Here is a 16321-nt window from a genome sequence, read left to right as displayed (position 1 = left end):
CCCTTTCACCCACTTCTCTCTCGGCTGCAGTGCGAGGTAACCTGCGGTCAAAACGAGACGCATTCACGCGCTCTCCCACGTCTGCGAGATCCGAGAGCCGCATTGTGACTGACTTGACTTTTGGTTTGAATTCAACGCTAAAACAGCTGACTTGGACGAAAGCTTTTGAATGTCAGCACAAAGTCAAAAAAATAGTCACGGAGTGTCGGTCTTTTTGTTGTTGTTTTTTATATATATATTTTTTGGTGGCAAGGCAAAATTGCGGTCAGTGTGTTTCTCAATATACGGTGCCCAACGTCGTCTTTTTTAAAGGTCCGTGTTGCATGTTACCTTTACCTTTAGAGGCATTCCGTTCAGAAAAGAACGAAGTCTTCATGTCCAGTCCTTCGTTATCCCCGACAGTAATTGAATGCCACACGCGTACTGTCTCCGAAGCAGATGGTGTCAGAAAAATGCATTTTATACGCAGAATATCATCAGAAGTCGTTTTTGGTTCAAGATTCACGGCGTTTTATGATCAACATTCCTCTGACTGATATCACATCATAACTGTTACTTTGACTTAAATGCTTTTGCCAAACAGCTAGATAGAAAACATTGTGACTTTTATGTTAAAAAAATAAAAAGAACAACAAAAAAAAATAATATTTTAAACACATTTTGCAGCATCGTTATGGCAATAGCTCGGAGCCCATTCTCATGAATCTGCTTAGCTCAGTGCCTGGTGAGGTTACTGTCGGTCAAAGCACCGTTCCTCCTTCACTGGCAGCTCTGAGGTTACTATCGGTCAAAGATTTCCATCCTCCTCCGTTTCTTACTGAGGTTTTACTAGGCGTCGCCTGCATGTAATTATACCTGTGTTTTCAGTCAGCTGCGTACCGCAATTAGGATGTTTTTTGTGCATGTATTTTTAACTAAAACACAAATGGATAATGAGCACGGTAATTATGGGAATCATCCTGAGGATCAAAACGATGTTTTGGAATCCAATGTCGAGGCATTTCTCACCGTACAATCATCAGGGATGAATAATCAAAGTGTTGCTTTGTGACAGTCACAAATGTAGAATATATTGAAACCAGCAGACTCTCGATATGAAACGTGATTTGGTGTAAATCATATACATCCATCCATTTTCTATCGTGCTTATCCTCATTTGGATCACGGATGTGCTGGAGACTATCCCAGCTGACTTTGGGCGAGAGAAAGCATTACACCCCGGACTGGATGCCAACAATTCACAGGGCACATATACACAAATGACAATTCACACTCATATTCGCAACTAGGGACAATTTAGTCTTCATTGAACCTATGCATGTTTTTGGAAGAAACTTGTGCGCCAAGAGTCAGGAGAAGATTCACGTCAGCACGGAGAGAACATGCAAACTCTCCACGGGAAGTTCATCGCCTGGATTCGAACCTAAAACCTCTGAACTGTGAGGCGGATCTGTGAAACAGTCATAAATCATATCCATCTAAATCATATGTGTTACTAAATCACCTTGTCAATTAGGATGACTCACTGAAAGAACAACACCTTACATGTGGTCTGTAAGCTCCTAACTTTATTTACACAGTACAGGCATTTTTTTTTGCTCAAGGAACAAAGCCACACCATGGATCGAGGATCAGGTTCACCTCCAAGTATTTATAACATCCAATAACATTGCAGTGACGCCATCACTATACACTACTACTCACATCCAGGTGGGGGGAGAAGAACATATCTGGTAATAGATGAGATATGAAGGCAACAGATGGGGCTGAGGCTGATTCGTTGAGTCAACAAATGTCACGGAAGGAGCTCCAAAGATGAATTCATCGATATTCAACAAGGACCATCTTTTTGACGAAACAGGGAAAACGACAAGAGCCATATGCAATATGAAAATAATTTGACAGATGTGCATATGCATTTATTTAAGAAGACAAAATAGTGATAGATTAGACATTTATGAGAGTGAAATCTTGAAACTATAGCATCCAACCAAAAGAAAAAAAAACAATTGTGATTTTATCATGGCTATGTATACAGTACAATAGACTCCACTTTCTGGTGTTTTTCAGCCCCCACTCCGCACCCCTCCTTCGTAAACGACTGCATGTCCACTCCACTGTATTTCATAAAGTAACAAACAACAAAGTGCACACAGTGAATGCCTCTCAAAGACCCATTTACACACTTAATAAATTTAGGGAAAAGAGTGGCACATTTCCATTTGAGGGATTATAATCCTACTACATACAATTTAAAATTACAGAAGAAAAAAACCAATCAAACAATATTTGGGTGTTTAAATGTTACACTTCTTCCCCCAAAGAGAGAGGCATGATCAAATGTGTGCCACAGGGCAAAAACACAACAGTCCATTGTAAACAACTAAATGAAGTGAAAGGTCTGGGTGACATACTATATGTACGGGCCTCTTGAAGTTGTTGACACAATCTTCATGGGTACACAAGTTTGTAGGTAATATAAAGCTGATATGTATCTGCTTTATTTTTTTTCTTCTTTTGGCTGAGTGTTTTCAAACTCACCGCACTGCTGCTAGCCAATATTCTTCACTCTGACACTCCTAAACGGCTTTTCGTCTAATAATCCCATCTGCCTTTCGTGCATGTCTCATGCTGTCACTGTTATGTTGAAGTATTGTTCTCCAGTCAGTGGAATAACTTCTTATGACAGCTCGCTATGTCATGACTGGAGTGCAAACGACAGAATGGCTACAAAAACCTGAAGCTCAAAATAATGTTTTTGCATTGCTGTTTGTGTTGCAGTGCTCAGATAACGGAATACACTTTTTGTGGACGTCTGGCTCAAACCGCGTTAAAGACAATAATATGTACGGTAACTTTGAAAAGTAAAACAGCAGGACAATTAAGTGTCTGGACCTTGGAGAGAAAATACAGGCTAAATTGAATGGGAACCGGGAATTAATTAACTGTCATACATTGTGTGTCAAACAAAGCAGTTGATATTGGTTTAAAAGCATAAATATGAATGTACTCTTACACAACAGAATTGAGTGAGACAAGTTGAGAGAAACCCGACATCTTCTTAACTTCTGTCTGAAATCAAGTACCGGTCACTTACCTTTACTTACCTTAGACATGTTTCATTGGTTCACTTATCTAAAGTGGTTGTTGTCTGCCATTATCCGTGCTGGGAGTTTGAGAGATGCTGTGATGGAAATGGATTAAATGCTTAGTCTCTTTCATCAAGGGTTGTTTTAATTAGGTCCCCTAAAGCATGATCTTACAACAATTGTCGCTAAATGTACTTTTGTTCCTGCTCTTTGTATCATTGGCTAGACTTAATACTCTATGTAATCTATCAGGTAAATACAACAATACAGTATTAATAATATTTACTTTCATTTGAAGATGATAACACCCTGTTCATATTAAAAACCCTTGCTAGTGTAGGCAACTGGATTTTTGTTTTTTATATGCCTGTATTCACTTCTGGAAAATGGCAAAAAGGAAAAAAGCATGTACTTTCCCAGCATTTAATGTGCTCTACTGAAACTTCTCTTCCAGCAAAGGGAACGAGAGAAGGCAGTCGAGCAGGGCAGATAATCACTGCCAGATGGTTGCCATCTTCTTTGTGCGTTAATCAAGCCGGGTTTGCACTCCTGCAGATAAGTTAGCTGGCAAAGGCTTCAGGGAAATAACTAGTCCATAAATCTCTGATTTAAAACATAAATAAAGAAAAAAATTTGTCTACATACAGTACTGTATGAGTTTCTTTCCAAAACCAATATTTTCTGTGGCATCCAATACTGCCACAAATAAAAGCAATGCCTGTAAAACCAGATTTGCCCAATTGGTCACACAAAAATATACTTTTTCAAACAAATTCTTTTAATCATCCAAATATGAGTACCCTGTTCCGTTAACCTGCCCTGCATGTTTTTGTGAGGTGGAAGGAAACCTGAGGACTCGTAGAAAACCCAGGCAGGATTGGGGAACATGCAAATTCCACACAGGAAGGCCGGACCTGGAATCTAACCCTGCACCTCTGCACTGTGAGGTGGATGCGCTAACCAGTCAATTACCATGCCACCTGCATACCACACAGTGCCAGTCAAAATACATACTCTGCTAATTACAGATGAATACTTACCTCACTGACACAAAGAAGCAATATTGATGGAATTATTTGTTAGGGCGGCCCGGTGGTCCAGTGGTTAGCACGTCGACCTCATAATGCAGAGGTACCAGGTTCAATTCCAGCTCCGGCCTCCCTATGTGGAGTTTGCATGTTTTCCTGCCTGCGTGGGGTTTCTGCGGGTACTCCGGTTTCCTCCCACATTTCAAAAAAATGCATGGCAGGTTAATGGAATGCTCTAAATTGTCCCTTGGTGTGAGTGTGAGCGAGGATGGTTGTTCGTCTCTGTGTGCCCTGCCATTGGCTGGCAACCGGTTCAGGGTGTCCCCTGCCTACTCCCCGAAGATGGCTGGAATAGGCTCCAGCACCCCCTCCAACCCTTGTGAGGATAAAGCGGAACAGAAAATGGATGGATCATTTGTTAAACAAAGAATGTTAATCAAAATAGAATGCTTTATCGTTTGTGTTCTCCAAAGTCGGCACCTTTTGCCAAGACCTCTTGGGATATTCCGCATCTTGGAATATCCTCATTCAACTTCATGATGTGGCTGGTACTTTCTGACTTTCAGTTCATAGCTCTGTATTAGTAAGAGTGAATAGCTTGAATTTCTTGAAGTCCACAAGGTTGTGATGAGCTGTTTTCCTCCAGGGCAAGGGTACCCCTCAAAAGACCCGCCGTTATATTGACCAGCTATTAAATATACCTGCCAACTGGACATGGGTGAGGTATGAGCCCGGATGTCTCTCTTTGTTGTAGCACGGCAGTTTGACTGTATCTCGGTGTCATGACATCTCCAGTGTTGAATGTGGACGCAATGGGGCACTGGGAGACGCCATGCTCCAAGTCTCCACAGAGTACCATTGGAAAAAGGACCCACTCCGAGCCTTCCGTTGATTTCTACTTGTTATTTGTTGCCTCCTCAACAGGAAGTACTTGCCGTTCTTGGGAAGTGCTGTCGAAGGCAGGGTTTGCGCCCTTAATCCCTTCCTCCAAGCCTCCTCTTCTTTTGTCAAGTCAACTGCAAAGTCCTCATGTTCTCTGATTGTGGTTGCCATCTTGAAACACACTTGTGAATCATGTAATTCCCTCATTTCTGTCTAAAGGACGGCACAGTTGCTGACCCTCTTGAATTTGGTTTATTCCCACAAATGGGAACAGAATATCATTCATTCGTGGGTTGTTTTTGACCACAGCTCAAGTCCAGTCACCCAATACACCTGAAGCCAACTTTCAATCTTACATGGCATTCCTACGCTTTCATCTGCAATGTGTCTTGGAACCCTTGATTCGAAGTTCCTTTCCCCTTCCATCTCAAAATGTCACATCTTGTGCGCATTTATGACAGAGTGCATCGAGAGCAAGTTTTGACTTAAGACAGCTCTACACAACTATTTACAAGCACGATGGGAATTCTGTGGCTTCAGCATCGTTACAATATGTTCAAACGTACTTCCAAACACGTTTGAACTACCTGTATACTATTTGCCAGCCCAAAATGTTTACTCCACATTGGCAGTTTCATGCCTCTGTAGAAAACAAGCAAAAAGTGTGAGTGCTACACATTAGTTTAGCATTTTTTAATTCGTTGATGTATTTGTTCATTTATTTATTTTCTATCATTAGTAAGTGGCTCTGTCGAAGGGCCATGGCGCCTGTTATGTGACGCTGGCGCTTTAAGAGATGTTTTGACGGAGCACGTGCACTCCTTATTTGGGATCCAGGCGGCTTGTGGTGACCGCTAGTTACCTCTACTGCTGTTCGTTTCTGCTCCGCTTTGAGCAGCGGTATAAAAACCGGCTGGGGGTTGAACTACTGTTTGCATTGACTCAGACACAGATGCGAAGCAACGGAACGGGCGAGGATTACCGGGTTTTCTCCCCCAAGCCCCCTCAGTTCATTTTTAACGAGTCATTCTATTGATGAGGAGGGATAACTAGAGAGGATACTCAGGATCAAAGCTTGGTGAGTTTGGACTTTTGGGGTTATGGTCATTTTCTTTTATTTACCCACACTCACCATGATGCTATTTTAACCATTTTTTAAACATTTCACGTCGTTGTTTTAAATATATTATTATCCTTCCGATTTTTGTTGTTGTTTGTTTTGGGAAGGACAATATTTTTTATTCTAGTGTAACGAGTGGTATTTGTCACTAAATTGCAATTATCAGCTAACGTATTTATTAATTATTTATGTAATTATGCTGAAAGGACATGTTTCATTAAGTCATCTTTCAATTGACAAGAGTCCATTCGAAATGCGTAGGTGTTTTTTGTCAGTGGTCGTTGTCATTTTGTGATGTAAGTCTCCTCTCTTGCCGTCTGCTCAGAGTTGGATTATAGTCCAGCTAAATGTTAATCAGACATGCAAAGTTCCGGTAATAGCGTTCAAAATAAACCCCTTATTTTTGCCTTTTCTGAACGCATAAAAATAAAAACAACACCAACGAAAGGGACAAAGAATTTTTGATTTTGCGATTTGGGGATATTAACGGTTTTATTCATTCATTTTAACACACACGGTTAGATATCTGCGGTGATTCATTGTTCGTCAAGAGGTTGTGCATTTTCAGATGAAAGGCTTGTTCCGTTGTCTTCAGTAATTGACACTTTGATGTGTAAACAAAAAGACGCTGAATGTCCGATAGTAACCCCACTCCAAAAACTGCAATTGACATGCTTATTCAAGTGACTTAATCAAACGGCAGTGAATTTTGCCACGTCTGTCTTTGTGTTGTGTGGCATTGCGACTCTTATGATCTTGTGCATTGTTTGATTGAAAAATTGTGAGAGGTCAAAGCAATTGGTTTATTTTTAACCGTCCTGCAGTAATTAACTGAACGCCTGTCATTTTGTGTTTATTGCATTGTTCATTTATTGTATTTATATGAGCATTGTTCTCCGTTCACGTTGATATTGTTTTATAAGAATTACAATGATGTTATCATTGTTGTTTTTATTATGACCATATGTGGAAATGTTGACGTGAATGTTTTGTTGAGATGACCTGAGCTTTTATTTAAATCGCGTTCTCCAAAGAATGAACGAATTGCTGACCAGGGGTGGGGGCGGGGAATATGTATAACACGTGATGGATGGAATTGATGGTAAACAAGTATAAAATGGACCATATTTGGCTTTACCACTAAGGGCGCTGCAGCTCTGCACCATTCCGCCTCAATACTACTTCGTAAATACATACTTGCCAGCGCCTAAATTAACTAAGACGACGTGACTTGATATTTACATTTGTGGAAGAATTTAAATTGTGCAGTCTTTAAAAAAAGCGGTGACAATTACTGGACTCATTGGGAATTAGACACGGTTGAAATGAACACGATGTCATGTTGTGTGGTTCACCACATCAAAAGAGACGTATGTGTAAAACAAAGGGTAAGAAATCACAAAGGAATTAATGAATGTATTCCAGCGTGGTAAATGTTGTCAATACAGGCAGCCTATTGGCCACGCCATTAAGTACTCCCGCAAACTATAGTGGGATCCAATACAAAAGCTGCATCTACAATTTATCCTTGACAGGAATAATAGTGTAAAATTGACATTGTCAGCGAGGTATTTTACTATGTGTTGCGGTGGTACTTTGCAGTACTGTAACATTGTCTGACAGATGCACTTAGGTTCTGTATGGTCTGTGTTCCAGTAAATACTCCTCTGAAGAACATTACACGTCTCTGTCAAGAGAGAATCTATGATGCAGCAATTAAAAAGCATATTTGAGGTCTTCAGTGTACGCAGTTGTACCTAAGGAAGTAGCAGACACCCCTCATTTTTACATACTACTTTGTTGGTTTGCAAATTGGGGGGCACCTAAGTGTAATAGAAGGTCTCATGCAGTGAGCTAAACATATAATGAGAAGCACCCATTGTGATAAAATCCTTCTGAAAGCAATATTTCTTTTAATGTGCAATTTTTAATAAATGGACTTTCTTCTGCCTTTTGATCTTACATGAATATAAGAACATTCAGCGGTGCTTCAGTGCTTAAATGTGTAATGAGTTTTTCCCTATTAAATTGAATGACTCACAAAGAAAACACATGTTAAATAGCTTATGTCCACAGTTCATTTTGTTGTTTGTCTCTTCCAATGTTCCTGCTGGAAATTCCTTAAACTGGAGAATGTTTTTCACAAGTATCTTAATAAAGTAATACCACCAGTAACAGTTTTGGAATCAACATGGGTGTCGGACAGAAATCTTTGAATTAGGTTCACTGGAGATGGATAGACTGCTAAAATGTGGCGTGTGTTGGTGTTTTGTAAGACCAAAAAAATAGATAAGGATTTTTTTCAGTCTCCAAGCAAATATTCAACAAAGATTTTTTTTTCATGCCATGTTTGCGCATCCTCTTGCCCTTGATATGGTCTTGCTGTTGTGTACTGTGTTCATTCATCCAATCATCTTTTGCTCAGCAAGTGGGGTGACCAAACGAGAGCAGTATTTATTTAAGTGAAGTTTAACCTTTCCAGAAAAAAGTGTTTGCAGACAAAATATATAATGTATGTTGATCCTCTTTCGAAAGAGACAACTTTTTGCAAACCAAAATAAGCCCACTCATAATAAATAAATCACCAGACTGTTTTTGTGTGATTGGTTCTGTCCTAACTACAATAGTTTTCCTCCCCTTACTGTTGTTGTTTTGTACTTGTTTGTTTTATTCAGATTTTATATTGACCCATCCTTTCTGAATTCTCAAATGCATATATGTTGTAGTATTCCAGTGAATACAGTCTTGTCCTACCTGTTGTCAACAAAGAAAGTTATAATAGCCACCCTACTTGTTTTTTGTTGTTGTTGTTTTTTTTTAATTGTGCGTGTGGATTTGCAGCGAGGAGGTCGGGCGCGCTCACTGAGCTCAGGATGGCGGTCTCCACCCAACTGGGTTTATTGCTTTGGAAGAACTTCACCTACCGAAGAAGACAGACTGTGAGTACAGTATAAGTAACAACAACAACAATCAACCATTTTGTTAAATTTATATGAGATCAATAAGCTGTACTACCATCTTTACTCCTGTCTGAGTCTGTCTCAACACAGCACAAGCAATGACGAGTCAAATTAATTTGCATCATAGTTAACATTAGCATGTTGGAGCACTTTAACAACCGTTACGGTTTCTCTCAAAACATTTAGCGATTTTGGCGGTCTGTTTGGCATGAAAATGTCAAAAATCCATCTTTCAAACCCCCTCAAAAATGTTACAGGCTAAGTCTGATTTTATTATCGCAGATATCTCAAAATAGATGAACCTTCAGGAAAAATCCATTTAACAAATGACCTCTTGTGGTGGCATCACACCATCATAACAGCTGAACCAACAAACTGTTGATGCCGTTGTCATAGGGATTCTTAAGAGCAGATGCACGCCATTTATGTGCTGCAGCAACTTTGAACAACATGGCACACTGGGAACTTTGCAAAGTTGCTCTTAAATGTCATTTCAAATGAATTGAGAGTGCCTTAAGTTGTTGGAACCCTCTCTTTTATTGGATTTTTAAAAATGTTTGCCACCTGTTCTATTTTTAGAGTTCTTTTAGAATATATCGGTTCCTTTTGCTGAAGCTGGCAGAAACAGAAAATGGTGGGGGTGGTGGCGTAACCCACAGTTGGGCACAAGGTCTGAAAAGTGTTACTGAAGTTAACGTCAATGAACAATGTGATAACACAATTGCACGTCGACTCGATTATCCCAGTTGCCATCTTGAGCAGCCTGTCGTCCACTCACTCAAAGTTATCTCAATCACATTCAGCAGTGGGCCGAAGCACAGAGCCGACTTCTGTTTAAACGAAGTTGTGTCATCTGCGTACAATAGTTCTTTATCCCGCCACGTCAAAAAACACAGTTTCCCCGAAGTGACGGCTTCATTTTCAGTCCGATGAGTTTCAACAAAGAGATACAGTGCAGTCTCAGAGAGAACTGTCTGAGTGTATTGCTTATCCCTCCCACCGCTTTTGGTGATTGTCTGCCATGCTGGGTCAGACAGACTTAGGAGCCTTATGGAGCAGATGGGCAGAAAACCCGGAGTCGACTAAACACGGCAGACTTATATCTTTCTGTCTCCACTTATTAACCCATATACTTTTCCACTCGGTCTCACGTTGGGTATTACTGCTGATCCCTTCTTCGCAGACATATACACTTGTTTATTTTCCTTGTGCACTAAACTGATCTTAGCATGGAAGCTTTAATATGAATTTGATGTCTCCTGAGAAGTTATTTTTTGTCTCATCTACTCTGTCTTGCTCAATATCTCAGATTCAGCTGCTGATTGAGATCATTTGGCCCCTCTTCATCTTCTTCATCCTCATCTCAGTTCGGATACACTACCCACCATACGAGCAGCATGAATGTAAGTTGCCCCGCCATTACAGCTCTGAACAATATTCTTCTCGAATCATAAAACAGATGCTCACTAATTATGACAAAAACCAAGTTGTTATAATAATCTTTGTCAAAAAAACTAGTTTTTAAACAAAGCTAGCCAATAGTTTCTTTGTAAAATCAATATACGTGTTTTCCTTTGCATGTTGTCTTAGTGGGATGTTTGGGATTTGTCAATATTTGCTTGGACCACTGGGACATATGACGACGGGGTCTTTGGGGACAAACGATCATTAAATTGCATCAGGACTCTTTCACTGAGCTGACGTCACAATGAATTCCACGTCCCAATACTCCTCTGAAAACATTGTATTGGCTTTTTTTTCATGTGCAGTAATGATGTACGGTCATACCTATATCTAAATATCACTGTGACTGGCTGGCGACCAGTGCAGAGTGTACAGGATAAGCCGTATTGACAATGACATGAGAAAAGAGACCAGAACACGCACATCAAAGTCACTGAATGTAAATGAAAGTTACAAGTTCATAAATTACTTAGGGAAGTTGCCTCCAATTCTTATCAGTTGAGGAGTTAATTGTCCAGTGAATAGCATCCGTGGCAACAAAGTTAGTGATGGGCCACTTCAACGTGTATTAGGCTTGAATCTGTTTCTGCTCACATATTCATAAAATACTTCCTTTTAGCGGTAGGCAGCCCTGCTCCAACACGCCAGTTTCAAATGATGAAGCTTGTTCTCCAGAGCTTGCTGATTGTGTGTGTTACAAATAATCGGACACTCTAACCTTTTCAACACATTTTCCACTGAGACGCTTGTATTTACATCTGCTTTGCCTTTTGGATTGTGGATCAGTGTCAACGAAATCATAATGGCATGGTATGTATACATTCGCAGGTCATTTCCCAAACAAAGCCATGCCTTCAGCAGGCACTCTGCCCTGGGTACAAGGAATCATCTGTAACGCGAACAACCCCTGCTTCCGAAACCCGACCCCTGGAGAGAGTCCCGGGGTGGTCGGCAACTTCAATGATTCTATGTGAGTGATGATCATGACTTTCTTCCGCATTCATACTGTAGCTGAATGATTGCCTTTTGAATCATATTAAGTAAGAATCTAATTGGATACAAGAGCACTCAGTGAGGTTTGAAAATGTTTGTGGTTGTATGATCACTTGCAGGAGCGTAGATTAGGACTACATCATGCTCTGGGTCGTTTTTAGTGTTGCTGGTCGGCAGACATTTTTATATAATACTTGCATTGGATTTAAGCCGATTGCTATGAATTGCAACGTCTCTCTATTTTGTCTCACGGGAATTGTGTGTGTGTGTGTACCTTTGTACATTTCCAGAATCTCTCGCCTGTTTATTGATGCCAAGAAAATCCTGCTGTACTCCCAGAACGATAAGAGTTACTTGGGCTACCGAGGACTGCTGAGGGCCCTTCACAAGATGCAGAAGAACACTGTCGGTAAGGACAGCTTGATTACCGGGTACACTGTATTTGTATTCAAAATTACCAGCTGACTCCTTCACTTTTCTATTCAGATAAATAGGGAAAGAGAACATAACACTCCGACACGACTCACAACACACAGATTTCATTTTGTAAAACAGCTTCAGGAATTTTTAAAGCATGCTCCAAAAACATAAAGCATCTTTACACAAGCATCTGCATTGCTGAAAGCTCATTCGTTAATTTATTTAGTACTCGACTGCTGTTTGAAAGAGTTCATTTTTCAGGTAAAAACTCATAAATACTTTTTTGAAGAAATCATGGCTAATGAGTAGATGAATAAAATGGGTTATGCAAAATGAATAGAGCTGTCAAAGTGAGCAACTTGTCCACCATCGTTGATATCTTCTGCACTTGTCTCTTATCAGCGTCAGACAGGCTGAGAGGCCACTGGGCGTTGCCTTTGATATTGCGTGTCACTGGAGGAAAGGCTTGCATATGTACCACCCTGACAATTATTTCGTAATTAAGACACCAATCTCAAAGTTGCCCCGACTCCAATGTTGGCTTTTCCTACATTGAGGCAGTAGCTCTCAAATGTTACACAATGTCCAAGCACAAAGCATAGTTGTTTTTTTTTCCCCTCTGGGTGGGTTGGGGCGACATTTTGAACAATCGTGATAGGAACAGATCTGTCGCCATAGCCGTGACATTTACTGCTGAGTAAGGTTGTGTTTCTAAGATAATGTCTTTTTGTTTGCTGCACTTGACCGTTTCCAAGAAGAGAAAGTCTTGTTTTGCCTCTGCAGTAAAATAAATACACTTCAACACGTCCAAAGAAGAAAAACCCTGAAGGGTTTTACTAAACGTGTACTCTTTTGAGCCCACAAATGTTTATCCATCCATTTTCTAGACGGCTTGTCCTCTTCTGGGCTGCAGATGCATGGGGTCCTCTCTGGACTGGTCATCAGTCAAATCACATGGCACACGTAGACAAACTTAGGAAGTCCTTACCTTATCTCACACGCAAGTCTCTGGAATGTGGGAGGAAGCACTGGCAGAACATAAAAACTCCACATCCAATTGAAAACTAAAACCAAACGCGAAGCAGACGTGCTTGCGGCTACCTCAGCGTGCTGCCCAGAAATAATGACAAGCATACAAATAACAAGAATCTGTTCTAGTTTGATCAATTTGTCACTGAAATATGACTGTGATCAGTTCAGTTTTTTTTCTGGAAATAAATGCACCTTAGCAAGGTTCCACATTAGCCCCAAATGTGGAGCAGATATTATGCAACTAAGCATAATAGCTAAGTTTTGCAAACCATTAGGGGTTTTTTTTGTCCAGAGGTAGAGAACATTATTATGCAACAACAGCCCCGCAAAGCATAGCAAAAAGTCAATTCTTACACCTTAGTCAAAGTAGAACGCCACTTTTAGAAATAATTGTAAATAATAATGTTTGCTGTCTTTTATGTAATGCATGATTACTGCTTCTTGTGTTTTTCAGTCCATTTTGTGAACAGATACACATTCAATGTGACTTCATCTATTGATATTTGAAAGCCTTGCATCATCTTTGCAACCATCCATTTCAAAATGCGCAGTGTGCGACACTCTTCCACCCACCACGCTTAGAGATGTATGTTGCTTGATATTGGGTGAAAGCGTTAACACAGCTCTGGCGCATGGTAACGCTGTCGGAAAAAGTGCCCGGCTCAAAGGAGTCAAGCTGCTCTTGTTGATGTTAACAATTGAGAGGCCGGTATGATTTCCAAATGTGATTTCAATGGAAAACATTACATTGGGAATAGTCATATTTTGTATAGAATCCCTCTTTAGATTTGAGATTATATCCTCCAACCAGCCAAATAATTTCTCAAGTATCCTAGAATCACCTGCATATTATTATTTTAAATCATAGTAATAATAATAATAATAATAATAATAATGCATTTTGATGTTTAATTAGACATAAAGACAATTTTAAAATTGTTTCTGTACTCTCGTGTTAAAGTTGGGGGGAAAAAATGGTCACAGACCTTTATATCCTGGTCTATAACCAAGTTGAATGGGTTTTTGCAGGAGTGTCATCATTTGACGGGAGCCTTAAGACAAAATGAGCTTCAGTTAGTGTCTGTAGTAGCTCATTTCCTACCTCAGCCTGGTTACTATAACTTCGTTTTTTTTTTAATGAATTATGAACTGAACAAGTTCATTAAAAAACTCAAATGAACTTTTAATTAGTTTACGTTGACAATTTCCCAACACTGCTTGATTGCCAAACATTGATGAACACAACCGACTTTTCCCTTCTTGCACATGTTGCACAAATGTTTTTTGAGCTTTAGAAATCAAGAGTATATTTACCATAGAGTGTACAAAGCTGCTCCACATCCAGAACAGGAAAGACTGGCTGCATTTAAGCATACTGTGGCCTTTTTTCCCCTCACAGGATCACAACTTGCAAGCCAGAATCCAACCAATAAATAGTAGAATTCATTTAGCTACTTTCAAAGCTGTCTAGCAACCTTTGTTCCATTTGTTTATTCATTGTTCGAAATGGCAGCAGCCTGTTTAGGGACCAGTTTGGTTCGTGATGACACAAGGAGTCATGTTTCAGCAATGTTTTGGCTTTTCAACAAAAAAGGCACCATCAGAGTTTTGCTCGGTCACATTAACATTTTATATAGAGTTTGACTTATAATTCCCCACAACCAGCTGAAGGAAAACAAGAAACACACACTGATTAGATAAAGTTAAGACCTGGAATAGATGAACACATCTCTTTTGACTTCACAACCACAATTCACAATTAAAATGGGAATTTTAATGAGCTTGCACTGTGGAATCTAGTCTGATGTGTCCTATGTGCCCTTTGTATACCCTGTAATGGGCGCCTTTCTTTCCAACTGGGACACTGATTAGAGCCTATTAGCACTCCATGGAGGTTCACCTCAGAGAAATAAGACAACACATATAGACACAAGTGCACAATTTTAATACCCACACCAAGTCATTGAGCCATACAGTTTTTCACTTCCCCTCAGGGCATATTCAGGGTGGCTGCAGCAAACTGTGCGTGTGTGCGTGTGTGGGTGTGTGTGTGTGTGTGTGTTCGTGTGTGTCTGTATCTGTGTCTGTGTCTGTGCGTCAGAGAGGAAGGAACCATTCGTCAGGATGTAGAGCAAAGTGGAATGGCCTCAAGTAACCTTTAGTGAGCTCAGGTCTCAGACCAAAGTAAGTTTATGCGTGCAAGTAATCATGGAACTGAGTCAGGCCGTTTCGAAAAGTTGTTTGACATCCTTGGAATTCGGCAAAGTCACAACAAGTTCTGCGAGCAGTTTGTTCCAGTGTGTGATGTTATCCATCACGAAATACTCCCATCAGGGATGTTATATTTTCTTTTTGAACTCTTAAAAACTGTTGATTTTTATGATTTGAGCAATGCGTGTGATATGCCACAGATTTAACATTTCGCAGCAATTACCGGTAAATCTATGATGCACCAAAAGTTCTCATTTCTCAGTCATCCTTTACGGCCAGTGCCGCATTCCAGGTAAATTACTCTTACACCCTTACCGGAATGTGAATTGCTCGGAAACTAGTCGTCATAAGACAATGGTTCCAAATGGCAAATGTGGTTTAATGATTGGAAAATTCAGTTATACTTCTGTCTGAGTCATTCACTCATCGGTTTTGTTGTTGGAATTAGGTCTTCGCTTTACATTCGCTTACATAATATTTCTTAACGTTTAGCAATGATGAATGAAAAATAGTGTTTGTGTGTGTCTAAAGTTGTTGTTCCAATTCTGGACTTGAACGTGTTTTTTTTGTGTGTACCGTACTCTTCTAGGTTTCAAACTGAAGGACTTTTTAAAGGACAATGAAACCCTCTCCCACTTCTTGCATCACAATGCCTCACTTCCACGCCACGCGTTGAAGCAGATAGTGGAGGCGGATGTCAATCTGGAAAAGGTAGAAGCTTATTGTGTGGATTATGTGTCAATTTTAAACCGCATCATCAAGCGGTGGCAAACTGTTGATGTGTTTAAGTTTCAAATCTAAACGAGATGTAGAATATGTGGAGTCTTTTTCACATGGGAGATCATCATAAACCCCTATCCTCAACGCTCATGCACAAATCCAGTGACCTTGACTCAGTGGAGACTGTTAAGCCTTTAATACCAGAAAAAAATCCACTTGGGTGGGTTTGGATGGGTGCAGACAATATTGACACAAATTGATACCCTATGCACTGGATTTTCCTCCATTTTAATTAAAATATAAATCACAATTGAATCTACTATTTTTATTCCTTATGACCACTGTGTCTGCCTGTTAATTTTCTTATTATGTCTTCTCGTTGGGATGTCATCACCAGCTCAA

The 16321-nt window shown here is 40.0% G+C and overlaps 1 protein-coding gene across 1 annotated transcript in view; it reads left to right on the top strand.

The window, feature by feature from the left end:
- The first annotated feature begins 5881 nt into the window (after positions 1-5881).
- Positions 5882-16321, top strand: part of LOC127612721 (phospholipid-transporting ATPase ABCA1-like) — a 31179-nt gene continuing 20739 nt past the window's right edge. The window contains exons 1-6 of the mRNA XM_052083483.1: positions 5882-6077; positions 8961-9058; positions 10389-10482; positions 11372-11513; positions 11827-11945; positions 15789-15910. Of these exons, the coding sequence (XP_051939443.1) occupies positions 8993-9058; positions 10389-10482; positions 11372-11513; positions 11827-11945; positions 15789-15910 (543 nt within the window). The 5' untranslated portion in view covers positions 5882-6077; positions 8961-8992. The remainder of the gene's footprint in view (positions 6078-8960; positions 9059-10388; positions 10483-11371; positions 11514-11826; positions 11946-15788; positions 15911-16321) is intronic.

Source organism: Hippocampus zosterae, chromosome 13 (assembly GCF_025434085.1).
Source record: "Hippocampus zosterae strain Florida chromosome 13, ASM2543408v3, whole genome shotgun sequence".
In the NCBI taxonomy this organism is placed as follows: domain Eukaryota; kingdom Metazoa; phylum Chordata; class Actinopteri; order Syngnathiformes; family Syngnathidae; genus Hippocampus; species Hippocampus zosterae.
This window is presented reverse-complemented; position numbering and strand designations above follow the sequence as displayed.